Source organism: Poecilia formosa, unplaced genomic scaffold (assembly GCF_000485575.1).
Source record: "Poecilia formosa unplaced genomic scaffold, Poecilia_formosa-5.1.2 Scaffold37, whole genome shotgun sequence".
NCBI lineage: Eukaryota > Metazoa > Chordata > Actinopteri > Cyprinodontiformes > Poeciliidae > Poecilia > Poecilia formosa.
Window position 1 is genome coordinate 1,932,149 of NW_006799976.1, and position 13,941 is coordinate 1,946,089.

The 13,941-nt window shown below is 42.4% G+C and overlaps 1 protein-coding gene across 4 annotated transcripts in view; it reads right to left on the reverse strand.

The window, feature by feature from the left end:
* Nucleotides 1–951: 951 nt before the first annotated feature.
* The window catches only part of kita (KIT proto-oncogene, receptor tyrosine kinase a), a 23,982-nt gene continuing 10,992 nt past the window's right edge, over nucleotides 952–13,941 (reverse strand). For 2 of the 4 annotated variants that reach the window (XM_007550683.2, XM_007550684.2), the window contains exons 9-21: nucleotides 11,813–11,991; nucleotides 9,957–10,057; nucleotides 9,698–9,824; nucleotides 9,004–9,108; nucleotides 8,598–8,708; nucleotides 7,975–8,116; nucleotides 7,712–7,875; nucleotides 7,471–7,601; nucleotides 6,994–7,116; nucleotides 4,697–4,808; nucleotides 4,503–4,602; nucleotides 4,140–4,245; nucleotides 952–2,405 (exon numbers count right to left, since the gene is read on the reverse strand). In XM_007550683.2, coding sequence (XP_007550745.1) covers nucleotides 2,223–2,405; nucleotides 4,140–4,245; nucleotides 4,503–4,602; nucleotides 4,697–4,808; nucleotides 6,994–7,116; nucleotides 7,471–7,601; nucleotides 7,712–7,875; nucleotides 7,975–8,116; nucleotides 8,598–8,708; nucleotides 9,004–9,108; nucleotides 9,698–9,824; nucleotides 9,957–10,057; nucleotides 11,813–11,991 — 1,684 coding nt within the window. In that variant the 3' untranslated portion in view covers nucleotides 952–2,222. The remainder of the gene's footprint in view (nucleotides 2,406–4,139; nucleotides 4,246–4,502; nucleotides 4,603–4,696; nucleotides 4,809–6,993; nucleotides 7,117–7,470; nucleotides 7,602–7,711; nucleotides 7,876–7,974; nucleotides 8,117–8,597; nucleotides 8,709–9,003; nucleotides 9,109–9,697; nucleotides 9,825–9,956; nucleotides 10,058–11,812; nucleotides 11,992–13,941) is intronic. The other 2 variants (XM_007550687.2, XM_007550685.2) reach the window with 1 other exon arrangement.

Here is a 13,941-nt window from a genome sequence, read left to right on the forward strand (position 1 = left end):
TTTGCAGAATGTTGCCGTAGATGATTTTTACTTTAGTTTGAGAAGTTATGTCAAAATCAGGAAAATGGATCAAATTCAATCATGACCAAAAGCAGAACTGAGAGTTCAATATACACAATTTTATTTACATTGACACTTGTAATAGCAACATTTCAGATTTACACAGTAACTTTAAAGCTTTAAATAAATACACAGGGGAAATGCAGCAAGCAGTTGAATGAAAAATAGTCTCTGGTTTTCAGTAAGGCTCCTTTCCCAATTGTATAATTTTGTCATATTCAAAGTTTTCTGATCGGATCTGAGCATTTGGAGCAGGTTCACTGGAATTGGCCAAAATTAAATCCTTTCTGTTAACAACGTCATAGAAAGAAGAGCAACATGCCGATTCTCTGGTTGAATCTATAGGGATATCTGTGCACCTATACGAAAATAAAGCATAATTTCTGTATCAATGTACCGCTTCTTCATTAGGATAAACATCTTCCAAAGTACTTTGTAATATACGCGCATATGTATTTACAAAAAGACGAGAGCAGTAAGAGTGTGGGGTCTTTAGTAAGCTAGATGAATCTGTAGTAGTGGCACCTCTTGACAGTAACTCTTTGAAACTCACGCACGCGCATTCACACGAAGGAGGACGGGCACGCTCGCTCACGCGCACGCACAGACACACTTAGCACACGCAAACAGGACACTTTCCACTCCTCCGAACAACACCCACAGCTGGGAGAGATGCCGGGACCACTCCAGACGACTGGCTGAGGGGCGCTGAAAACCCCCCTCTTCCGATAGAGGAAACAACTGGACGACAAAAAAAAAAAAAAAGAAGAAGACGAGAGGGACGGCAAGGAAACCAGCTACTGGCCGGAGAACAATGAGACGGCCAAACACAGTTAAGTTCCGCACCGAGTGTCACCTTCTGAACGCAGCGCTAGGAAAGAGTCTGTGTTGTTTTCTTCTTTTCTCTCTCGTTCCTGTCACCTCAGGGAATACTGCAATCCACTTAATGGCATATCGCATCAGGTTCTGCTTGTCTTAGTTGGAGAACTACACTGCTAGCATGGTTAAAATCTGAGTTGGTTAAAAAAAAAAAACTGACGGATTGAAGGAGGGTTGGGGGAAAGCTGTGAAAACACATCTGAGAAATGGCAGTACCTACCTCTCGCTTGTAAACATATAAACAGCGGGAGAAAACAGTTATATACATCTTTACAAGAGATCGATACCTCTCGCAGTCCAGCTGTCAGCAACGCAACGAAGCATTAAGAGGCGCATACCATATCTATATCTATGCCGTAGCTGCAGTCATGCACTGATCATGGTATTTGCTAACGAAAGTCCCAAAAGTCGTTTGTCCTTTAGGTGCTGCCGTCCCAGATCTACCACCTAATGAACTCGAAGCACTTAAGGATATGTCGTCGTCGACCATGCTGCCTAATAGCTTATATAGAAGTATCCGTGTCATTGTATCTCAATTCAAATTGGCCCCCAAAAGTATCTTCTTCATACAGCATAGATCTGCACAGTTGGAAAGTAATACTGACAATGAAAGTGATAAAAAAAAGTTGTATTATTTGCATCATGTGATGTATGGAATAAAGAAAAGTTTAAGTGCCTCAAGTGCTTTCTTTTCCAACCCAACAACTGCAACAGTCAAAAAAAAAGAAAAAAAAGAAAAGAAAAGAAAAAACAACGCAAACGATGCTCCATGACAGAAAAAAAGAAAAAAAAAACAAATAACCAAAAAAATAACACCAAACGTAAAAAGAAAAAGAAGACATCTGCTATATGTGGACTAATCCCCCCATCCTCCCCTTGAAAAAAAAAAACCCTAAAATGATGAAACAACTTTAATGAAATGTAAAGGAGACATGAAAAAGTGTAAAATAACCAACCGATGTAACAGTGTAATAACATAATGAGTAATGTGTGACGGCCGCCCACCCTCAGTGGTGCCTTTGGAGTTCTGGAAATTGGGAGCAATAGTCCAAGTGTCCTCCCAGCACTGAGCAGGCAAGAACAGCCATCGCAAAGATAAAAACCGTTTATCCACGGACGCTCTCTCCTGCGAGAGGCGGCGCTTACTCCTCTTACAGCAACCTTCACTGGTAACGGGGGACTCGGGGGAGGGAGGGCGGAGGCGGTCGAAACGTAGTGGTTTGGATGATTTGTGGCGTAACATCACAGGCACTTTGAGGCAGCCAAACAAGTCCGGCGGGTCCTTACACCCACTGGGCCTGAAAGATTGTCCCCTCCATGAAGACTTCATGCTGAACCAGTAAGGGCTGCGTTGGAGCGCTCTTACTGCTGGCTGAGAAAGAGTTGAGAGTTGCTGTGCTCTGAGAACTGGACTCCTCCCTCGCTCTAGGCAACACAGGGAGTCTGGAACTGAAGTTCAAATAAATCTGAGAGAGAGGAGAGAGGGAAAAAAAATCTGTTGGAATGGATTTTCAGATGCTTTAATTTGTGGGAACTCAGTATTTTTCTTCCTTTTTTTAAGCCTCACTGTCTAAGATATTTCCAGAGATTTGGAGAAGTATTAACTGCACTTTGACAATTACACATTTTGTTACACTGCCACCACAAACTTAAGTGAATTTTATTGGGATTTTTTTGTTTTGTTTTGTTTGTTTAACACAGTGTAGCACACGATGGTGAAGTGGAAGAAAAATAATACAAACAGATAAAATTATGGAAAGCAGTGGCGTCCATCATTTGTTTTCATAATCCCCTTGGCAAATCAAAGCAATTCAGTTTAAAAGTTTTTCCAGCCTGATTAAGCTGGCGCTATCCTGCAAAGAGGAACGAGCAAAACTGTCGGCGTCCAAGAGTAAAGTTAGCAGTGAATTAGCCAAAAATGAAAGATAATTGCACAGTACTTTTCATTTTTTGATTATTTAAAAAGTTTGAGAACTGTTATTAATCTTCTTTCCTCTTAATATTTACATATCGTGCCATTAGAATCGCAATAAAATACAGACTGACATTTGTTATTGCAACACTGTGAAATCTTGCAAGAGTTTAAGGAGTTTTTTTTTCCAAAGACAACACTGCATTGTAAGCGAGCGTGGGAGACATCTTCTAAATGTTGCACCGGCAGGCAAACATGTAACGTTATATTTGAATGAGGGACAATAAACGTAAACAATTTACATGAATTTTTCTCATCTGGTCTTACATTTTTCATTAGCTCAGAGTTTTGTGTTTACAGAACAAGACGTGCCGTCAAGAGCGAAGGCAAATCAGGCCGTCGTCTAGAATGGTGATAATTGAGCCAAAGAATCTCGCTCGTGTTTACACTTCGTAAGGGAAGACTATTTAGCAAAGTGCCTGTTGAAGTGAAGCTCGTACCCGGAGGGAACGTCAAGACTTCTGGAATGCAGGAAAACTGTCACGAGGCAGACGGATTGCTGGACTGTTAGAGAGACGTTTCTGTCATCGTGACTCGCTCCGTCTTGCATCATGCAAAAAATGAGCTGCAACGGGTCCACTTTTTCTGTTTTTATACACTCAAAATTATTCTACATCTGCACAAAACCATACATTAAAGCTAACTGGGAGATGTTTCTTATTGGCTGTAGGTGTTGTGGATCAGCATGTAGATTGGTTGTCATGCAACTGTAAATTTGGCCGTCTGATCCAATCACCACCATCTCTGTACAGTGTGCCATGAGGACAAAAATACTGCTTATGTATTGTGCAGTATATTTGCATTGTTATGAAAGGGGCAACTGAGAAACACATTAGAAACAGTCTAGTTAAATTATTAAATTTACCCCTGGTTTTGTAGTTAATGTCTATTCTCATGACATATTTAATTGTGACATGTACAATATTGTATATATGTTTAAATAATGGTGCGTTCATACAAAACGCGTTTTGAGTGTTAGGTTAATCTGGTTTAGGCATTATCTCAGATATTTAAAACAAAAAATGATTAATATTGACTGATGCGAAAGGCTTATATAGTGATACGTTTCTCAGCCCTGTTATCCAGCCCTCGCTGGTCTCCAGTTCACCAAATAAAACCAAAACTTTTCCCAACTTTCAACCCTTTGCAGTCTTCCTGACACTGTTGAGGAATGTGATCCTGATCCTTGTGTGGTTTTAGAAAACAGTGCAGAAACAGGTGAACCTACATGTTTAGTGGCATGTGACAGCTGTTGCTCGATGCTCTCAACCACCTTCGTGAAGGGGGGTCTCTTGAAGGGGTCCGCATCCCAGCAGGAGCTCATGATCTGATACCTGCAGCCAAGCACACAAACAACATGATGTTACTTCGGCTAACACAGAGGGTCTTCTGTCCAGTACTGTTTCATCAAAAGGTCTTTCATTAATCGTTTGTTATTCTTGTGCGCAGCCAAACAAAATAGGACATGAGCGGGCTGCGACTCAACTCCCCGATGTTGCATTCTTGCATATCGTTTTATCAAACTGCAGCATCTCTCCGTTTGATGATGCGCTCTGAAGACTGTCATGTTCCACATCAACAGAAAACTCACATCTCGCTGGGTGCGAACTCCGGAGCGTCCATCCGGTATCCTTCTTTTATCTGTTTGTAGAACTTGGCGTCCACAGGCATACCAGGATACGGACTGTTTCCTACGTTCAACAGGAATCTCAGGTTACTTTGTGCAGTTCTGACAACACCCAGATAAGTCGGGATAAAAGCAGCGGCATGCATGGAGAAACATACCCAGTGAGAAAATTTCCCAAAGCAAGATGCCATAGGACCACACATCACTCTCAAACGTGTACACGCACTCAAAGATGCTTTCTGGGGACATCCACTTCACCGGCAGGCGGGCCTGAAACATAATAACTCAGTGAATAGGAGCTGCACATAAATGCAGTCCATCTTTTTTTTTTTTCTGTCTCAAATACAGATTTTACAGAAAGTTTAATAAGCAAAACAACCAACGTGTAAAGAAGTTCATGGCTCTTTGTCTGAGGTTTGTAAAAAAAAACAAAAACAAAAGAAGAACCTCAGAGAGAGGTCTGAAAAAAATAGTAAAAAAATTACTAATTTAATTATTACTTTAGAGGTCATACTTTAACAGAATGGAGCAGGAATATGTAGCAACGTGAGACACGCATCATAGGAACTCACAGTTTCTAATAATTCATTTTTAGTGGTCTAATAAAATGCTACACTGGCTAAAACATCTTGTGCCGTTTACTTAAAAAAAAAAAAAGAAAAAAGAAAAAGTTTGTACTCAAGAGGTTTGCTCCAGAATAACAAATGGCCGCATAGATGCAATTTAGAAAAGCCAAACCACATAGAACAGTGCAATTCTCTGGCTTACTTGCAAAACGATTCACAATGTTGAACATCTTAACATTTTCCTTCAGTTACAACCACAAACATTTATGTATTTTATCAAAATTTTAGAGGATAGATTTATGCATATTCTATTTTATTTTGTGTTGTGTTTTTTTTTTTAGCTTTATTTTTTAACAGACATGCATTTTCAGATCTTGCCAGATATTATCATTGGCTTTGGATCTAGAGTTTGAGAGATTTTGATAGATTAATAGGTCTTACTGTAAACAGTTCAGAACTAATTTTAGATTTGATCTTTAATTACTCTATTTTAATACAGTATTCAATCCTTTCATTGTAGCTCTCCTTCTGCTGCAGGGTGTACTCCAGTCTGAATCTGTTGAACTCTAACAGGACCTTCTTTGAGGATTTCAGCACATTTAGCTCAACCAAAAAGGGACGTTTTAATCTCATCTGACAAAAGGAGCTACTGTGGGGATCTTGGCTGCTTCTCTGATTAAAGCCCTCCTCGCCTGGCCTGTTAGTTTTGGTTGGAACCAGGTCTTGGCAGATTTGTGCTTGTTCTCTTTAGTTTTAGATGATGGATTCAATATTACTTAATGATAATGTTTTAAACCCACCCCTGTTTCATCCCTGATCTGGCTGCTGTGTTCCTTGGTATTTCCTAATGTCATGTAAAACTCTCGAGTCCTTCACAGAACTGCTGAATTTCTACAGACTAAATTACAAGATGGCAATGAAAAACCCCTTTTGCCATTTCCTGTAAAAGGACTGATACAACCTTTGTCAAGTCCCTCACTCACCAGGGAAGGTAGTCAGGGCTCTGCATTGCATTGTCAAAATCAGAGAAAGTGATTTTTGAATAAACAGGACTCAAAAATCATTTCTAACAGGAAGAGTAGAAATGTGAAATTTATCACTTAAATTTGTGATTGATGAATTGCCAGAACCAAATCAGAGGCTTTAGGTGCTTAAGATGAAAACTGTTTATGAAAGTGGCTGAGCTGACGGGAGGTAAATACAAATGTATGCCACACTTTTATTTAATTTAGTTAAAAAATATATAACACAAACCGTTTTACTTCCACTTCACAATTATCTGCTTATCTTGTGTTTTATCGCAATAAAGTCTAGTAAAATACGCTGGAGACTGTGGTAGTACAATAGCAAATCTCGGAAACATTCATTTGGTGAAAAAGTACATTTTCCGAGGCACTTGAGAGTTAATGATTAGATTTGTAATTCTTCTTTAAGTGCATCTGAAAAGCGAAGAATCACATCTTTGTTTCTCAAGTGTCATACCCTCGGATCAAACCGCCAACATAAGTGTTGGCAAACAACAAAGTGTGAAGAAGTTCAAGGTTCTTAAAAATCTTGTCACAACCTGAAATCTGCTGCACAGTAATGCCGAGTCAGCAATTGTAAGTCAGTATTGTAACTGATGTCCCTGTGTGTGCATATTCCGAGTCATAAATCACAATCCAATCTTTCTGTGATGCTGAACAAAACAAATAAAAAAAGAAAAGAAAAGAAAAAAAACCCAACATTTGTCTCACATGGTGATCAGGCCTTGGAGTCTCCTGATTAGTCAGCTAATTCAGCTAATAGCTAATTCATACTGCTATGAATTTGACTTACATACACCACTTTTTGCTTTTTTGTTTCTTGCATTTCAGCTGCCGCCGTAACTTCATGACAGCTCTACTTACGTTGCCCTTGACGACGTAGTTGGAGTCTGTGGTGATGTCCCTGGCCAGGCCGAAATCACAGATCTTTGCCACTCTCCCTTGAGTCAGCAGGATGTTCCGGGCGGCGAGGTCTCTGTGAATACACTGAAACGAGATGCGCCACAGCAGTCACAAACGAGCTTCTTCTCCTAACAGACTTTGAATATTTTTTCCGTGCCGGACTATGTAACACACAGCGGTCGACATCGATACGCAAGCTCTCCGGACACAGTATCTGTGCCTCGGCAGGGGGATAAATTTTTCAACAACATGCTCAAACATGCATTTTAGATCCGTTTACTAGCTGTGGAAATGCGATCAGCTCTTCCCATGACAGGCACGCGAGCGGCGTCTGGTTATCAGATGTGATGGGGTTTATCCAAAAAAAAAAAAAAAAAAAAAATCTAATTCGGCAGCTGTTCATAGAAAATCTGCAAACTGCGAGAAGCAGAAGCTTACATTTTTGGAGGCTAAGAACTCCATGCCTTTGGCCACTTGGTATGAGAAGCTGAGGAGATCCTCAGTGTCCAGAGACAAGTCGTCCTCATCGAACATCTCGCCGTCTGCGTCAGCTTCGAGGTACAGGCCATCTGGGGAGGGGAAAGAGGAGGTTTAAGAGAGATGACAGTTTCATCTCTGTTTTTAAAGCTTTTTTTTTTTTTAAGACAGTTGAAGTTTGATGAATGGCTGGCCGGCTTGCCTTTGCGTAGTGACTGTCTCCGCTCCGAGGATGAGATCGACGGTGAGTTGCCAGCGACAGAAGGCCTCATGCTCATGTAGCCATTCAAGCTGTCACTGTGAAGAGGAAAGGAGCAGTCTGGTCTGAGCTGAGTCCTGCTGTCCAAAGACCCTCCCACGCACGATCTGTATTGAAAATACTAGTACTCTCATCTTTTTTTTTTTTTTTTTTTTTTTTTTACTTTTTCCCTCCCATCACAAATCACTTTTAAAGCAAAGCCTCACCCATCTGCAGCTCTCTGTTGTATGAAGTTGCGGTAGAAATTGTTCTCCTTTAGCTCACAGGTGCTGAAAGATTCTCTCTTTCTCCGCAGGAAGTTCAGAAGGTCCCCAAAGCAGCAATATTCTGTGATGACCAGCGTTGGGCCTAAAGATGGAGAATCGGGTCTCATCAAAATGAGCTTCCAGAATCCATGACACGAGCAAAACGAATTCACATTTCAGCCATAACTTAGTGTATTTCACTTGGGATTTTATGTGACAGACATAGTGTTTGATTGTAAAGTGCAAGTATTTTTTTTATTTTTTTTTATTGCACTGTACTGACAGCTATAAGGTCTTGTGGGGATCTATGCATATCTAAAAGTCTGAAATTTTTGACAACTCTCTTCATTGCAGCAGAAGCATCTTTTAAAATCAATTTTCTGATCTAGCTGGCTCTAGATCTAGATTCAGACTCGTACTTTACATTCTAACACATGGTGTTGGGAGTTTGAATATTTCTGCCAGGCACCAGATCTGTGCTACGTTAGACGGCTCCAAGACAAATCTCAACTAAATAAATCTGACTCTTCCAGTTTCAATCCACTGCCTAAGACAAATAAAACAAGACAACATGGATGCCGCACCTCCCACAGTGCAGGCTCCCAGCAGGTTGACGATGTTTATGTGGTTTCCCAAGTAACTGAGGACCTTCAGCTCTGACATCAGTGCCTCTTTCTCCGTGGCATGAGCGCTTGCTGTAATAAACGCAGCGAGATAAGAATTTGCAAAAGGGTTAGAAGCAAAGTCATCTCACGTTGAAATATGATTAGTTGTTATCTGATTGCTTTGTGGGCTGAATAAATAGAGTTGGACTGCAGGGTAAATATTAAATGTATTGCTTTAGAAGAAGAATGCAAAGCTTGAAATGCCAGCTCCAAAAAAAAAAGAAAGAAAAAAAGCGGACATGTTTTGAGCACCTGTAGGCAAATCTGACAGCTACTGTGCACATTTATCATATTCGTTCGTTGGGTGTGCTGGGGCAGAACTTACATTTAAGCATTTTCACCGCCACTGTCATGACCGAGTCAGCGTTGGAGAGTCCATACGCCGTGGCCTCCACCACTTTCCCAAATGCCCCAGAACCCAACGTCTTCCCTGGAAAAAACAGAGGTCAGACACAAAACATCGTTATCCCCTGTCCTCTTTTTTTTTTTTTTCCTTTCCCAAACAGACCAAGCACCAGCGCTTCCAGGGCAACAACAGTTTGAGCCCTGGGGCTGTGTGTGCAGTCACCAGGACGTGTAGGATCCTGTTTGAAGAGGGCTGTTGAAAACAACACCCAGAATATGTCAACAATATTGTGTTTGCATAGAAGGAGTGCGGTTTCTTTCTCTTTGAGCTGTGGAACGAGTTGGTCAGTAAGAAACACAGACGCGGCTAATGCCTTAATGCTATGCATACATCTCTGGAACAAAGACAAAAAAACGGTAAATCAGCGTAAAGTAGCCAGAGGGTGTTATTGTCACGCCTGACAGTACAACCTGGGCTTTATGATTTTAACTGTTACTGCGTCCGAACCCCATTTATCTCTCCAGGCTTACCTCCACCCAACACATAACAGCCCAACAGCATAAACACGGGTCATAAGTGTCGGGGTGTGTCAGCTTGCTATGACCTACTAATTGTGGCGGTCATTCAAGGGCGCCCGCTCGTCGCCAACGGACTTCGATAAAGGCGTGCTCACCGAAACGCAGGTTGTTCCGTGGGAACTCCCACTGGTGATTGTAGGGCAGCTGCGTGGGGTCAATGTACACATAGCTGTTGCCGTGGATTCCCTCAATGACTTTCCACTGGACCTGGTATTTGGGTTTCTGACACACACACACACACACAAAATGAAAAGACAACAGAGGCACGTGTGAACTCATGAATTCGTGACGGACACCTCGTACGCCTGACTGCAGGGTGTGCCTCACGCAGGGAAAAATGCATCACCGTCTTACCTGCATGTACTTGTAGAGCAGCAGGATAACAATGAGGCAGAGGATGCCTGCTGCTGATATGAAGCCAATTAGGAGAGGAGTGAACAGACCATGCCTTTCCTCTGCAGGGAGACGGAAAAGATAATGTTAGATAACCAAAGGCCCAATCAGTGACTTGTTCGCTGGTTTGTCGTGGTTGCACTGCAGATGACATTGCAAAGGGGCATTAAGGTAAGCCAGAGAAGGCTAAGCCACAGTGAAGCACACTTTGATCAAATAGCAGCAAACTAATCCCATTACTCATGTACGCATACACAAATTTATCCACGTTTTGGTTTTTGTTCTCTTTGTGTCCTGCTCCAATATCCCGTGATTTCACACCGCTCATTTCCAGCGTCCCATGCTACGTTTGCAGCTGCGCCGTCGAGCAGTTGCATGCAATCGTTGTTCTGCCCCTTTGTGTCTGGCTGCTTGTGATGCCTCATTGTTTTGCTCCTCTGTACACGCCGGGGTGTAATAAGCTCTTTAGCGATAAGGAGCTTTCTCTCCACTTCAAATCTGAGAATGCCGAGTCTGCAGGAACTAATCCCTTGTAAACCTGTCAGTGGGTTCTAAAGCTCTGTTTTCTTCGCTGCAGCTCACTGACACCTACAAGCCTCCCACAGACCACCGAGTGCCCAGTGCCGGGGCTCCCACTGCGCTCCTACACACTCACGCGCCTCCGCCTGGTCTGCTGCTACTCTGTGCTCAACGAATCCTGGGACTGGCTCCCGAAGGCATGTCCTGCCTGGCCATAAACACGCACTGTCCCCATAATGCACACCCACATACCCTCCACCCCCCTTCTGCACAAAGCAGTTTCTGTAGGCTCAGACTGGGAAAACTTTGGTGTACTTTCAGCTGCTGCACCGCCGCTTTTGGGACATCGCGCAGCAGATGGGGCGGCCGTTGCAGGAGAGGGGATTTAGAGTCGTAACGTACACAAAGGCCCGGAGCTAATTCCTGTTTTTGCGCCTTGCTGCAGCCAATCGCCTCTGAGGTAGTATCTCTTTGTTAATGTTTACCAAATGGATGGGAACCAACTAAGGGTTAGCAGGGAACTCGGGGTTAATCTTTGGCAAAAATCGTTGTTTTTAGTAAACAGGTTGAGGCTCAGGAATTATCACTTGTTAAGGTTTACTGTGGGGGGGCGAGCCCACCGGGACGATCGAGATAATGTAGAGCAGAGTCTGGCGGGTTTGCATTAGGATTGTTGTTTTAATCAAGAAAACATTTTGGTTCTTAAGTATAAGCTGCCAATCATTATTGGGGGAAAAAAGTAAAGTAAATATGGTGAATACACATCTATAGTCAAGAAGATGAGGTAAATAATATTAGCAATAAGCTGTCAAACACTGTGGCAACATTGTTTACTAAAATAGGTCTTAATGTACTTTGTGTTTGTGTATATGAAATATCTAATGAAATACAAATCTTCAGAAGTATAAATAAGCTGTTTTTTCTTACATAAATTAGCCATATTGGCTGCATATATGAGAAATATCCTACTGAGACTTCGAACTTATGTGTATGTCTCTGCTCATTTCACTTTGTCCGTAATAATTTAACTCAAAATTTTTCTCCATTCCTCAACCAATCAAGCTGGCGACCGACTGTCGTTCAAACAAAAAAAATGCAACAAATTTGACTACAATTTTTAATTTAAAAGCACACTTATTAGTTTTTTTTGTATCTATGCTTTCACACTTAGCCTCAATCTTAAAATGAGTGTGTAGAAGATCCAATGAACCCAATCGATCTGCTCTGAGACCGCCCATCTCCCTATCGGTGAAACAGTTTCTTTTTCATGTGAATGCATGAACTGGATGCAAATTTACCCGCTATAGAAAACAGCATGTAGGCTTGCTCTCCATCCCCGGTGGCAACGCACTCCAGAGTATTGAACTGTCTTCTGACGTTGACCCAGCTCTCCACCCTCTTCCCGAAGCTGGTGCTTCCCGACATGATGGTCATGACGCTGCGCTCCTCCTGGGTGCCGTTCTTCTGCAGGGAGCACCTAGAGGCACATCTGTTTGTTAGTATTTCATCATCGGATCCTTTTTTTTTTTTTTTTAAGCAAACCTACAGCTTCATTTTACAAAACCCACAAACAGCTGGTCAGTGACCAGAATCGACCAATCCTCCTTTGGTCCTTTGGCGAAGACAAACAGGAACCTGTTTTAGGCTGATCAGTCTTTGACTGAGAAAGTGTTAAAGAAAAAGCAGAAACGCGACTTTATTTTCTTATTTAAATCACCTCCTGCTTCGCTCTTTTGTGGGAAAGGAAACGTGACATTTCTGTTTTTATAAAGCAAAAGTAGAGCGTGTAAAATTAGCACCCAGGCTCCACCCAGGTATGCGCCGCTCTGCTCCACAGAGAGCGGCGCATAAATCAGTGCTCACAATACCCGCTCTTCCTGTTTAGACATTAAAACACCTGTCATGGAGGCGCAAGTAATGAGCATCAAGTGGATTTGATTTCTTTCTTTTTTTTTTTTTTTTTTAGTAAAGTGATTGGGCGGGATTATTGAGCCTGACTCATTGGACGTGGTGCTCGGGATTGTTACTGGCATGGCAACCAGATGCTCCTCCCTCATGTATGTTTGACAAGTTGTAGCCAAGCAGACGCGGTCGCCCGTCTCCAATCAGCGAGTGGATTCTTAATCTCCCAGTCATGTGGGAGAGGGTGGGGGGGGAATCGTCTCATCACGGTCAACCAATTGCAACTGCAAATCCCACATTCCACCGTCATCATCATTCCCTGACGCGATCCAGCGCGTCTCTATGTGACCTTTAGGACCCCCAGGGTTAAACTTCATAGGTAATTGTTCAAGTTTGATAATAAAAATCAAACCGCAAGAACCAGATCTGAACTGAGCAGCCTGTTGGTTGTGGGGTAAATGTATCGTTTGGAGAGAAAACCCACACACACGTAGAAAAAAAAAAGTCCAACGCCAGGAAAATAAAACAAGCTAAATTAGCAAATGCATATTAAAAATATGTGGTATGAGAGCATGAGCTGAGAGCATGGTACTGTTATGATAACTATAAAAATGATGATGATCAGGGTATCCCCCAGTGTATTATAAGCCTGGCGGCCCGCCATGCTTTACTAGCCCCGCTGCCAGGCTAAGCGTTGCTTGTTTACGTTTCTAAGAAACGTAAACAAGAAAAAAAAGCAAAAAAAAAATCGGATTTTTGTTTTGTTTTGTTTGTCTTTAAAAGCCAGGCTGCAAGCGTCTCTTTTGCTCTGAGCATTTCACTAACAGAGCAGATTTATTCCTAAATGATAGGTTTATAATTTATGCATTTAAACCCGACAGCGCGGACCAATCACACAGCTGGCGCCTCTGCGTTTTGCCTCTGCGCTTTGCCTCTGCGCTTTGCCTCGCGCGCTGCCGCTGCTTTACCTCAGCGGGATCGCGCGCACCTCCTTTCACTCAAACTGGACTCAGGCTGACCTGTATGGATATTTACATAAACCTACTGTGAGGAATTATGATCCTTTGGAGAACTCTAGGTAAGAGTTTAAAACCCGCCGCGTTAGCTCTGGTTGAGCAGCTCCATGAACACCAGGAGTAACTTGTAGCGAATTCAGAGGCGCGTTGTGGAGTGGTGAGAATGATTTATCTTTGTGAACGAACAATTATATGCGGTGTTTACATCTCAACACGCTGCCCAGCTGTGGCTCTGTGTCTGTCTTCCCTGTAAAGTTTATGTCTGTGGTCCCGGTTGGCCAGAGCGTTTGTGGATAAAGAGCAGCGCTAACCTCATCATGCAGGTTCAGCCTGGTGAGGAGCTTTCGCGCTCTCCTCGGAGTCACGCACCACGCAGATTTAATATTATGTTATTATTATTTTTCCGGTTACACAATGCATCAAACCATATCAAATGTGTTGTCTACTTAGAGATGCGGCGCGCGGAGATCTGAGAAACTCGTCCCATAAACTCGACCAACCAGAATAGT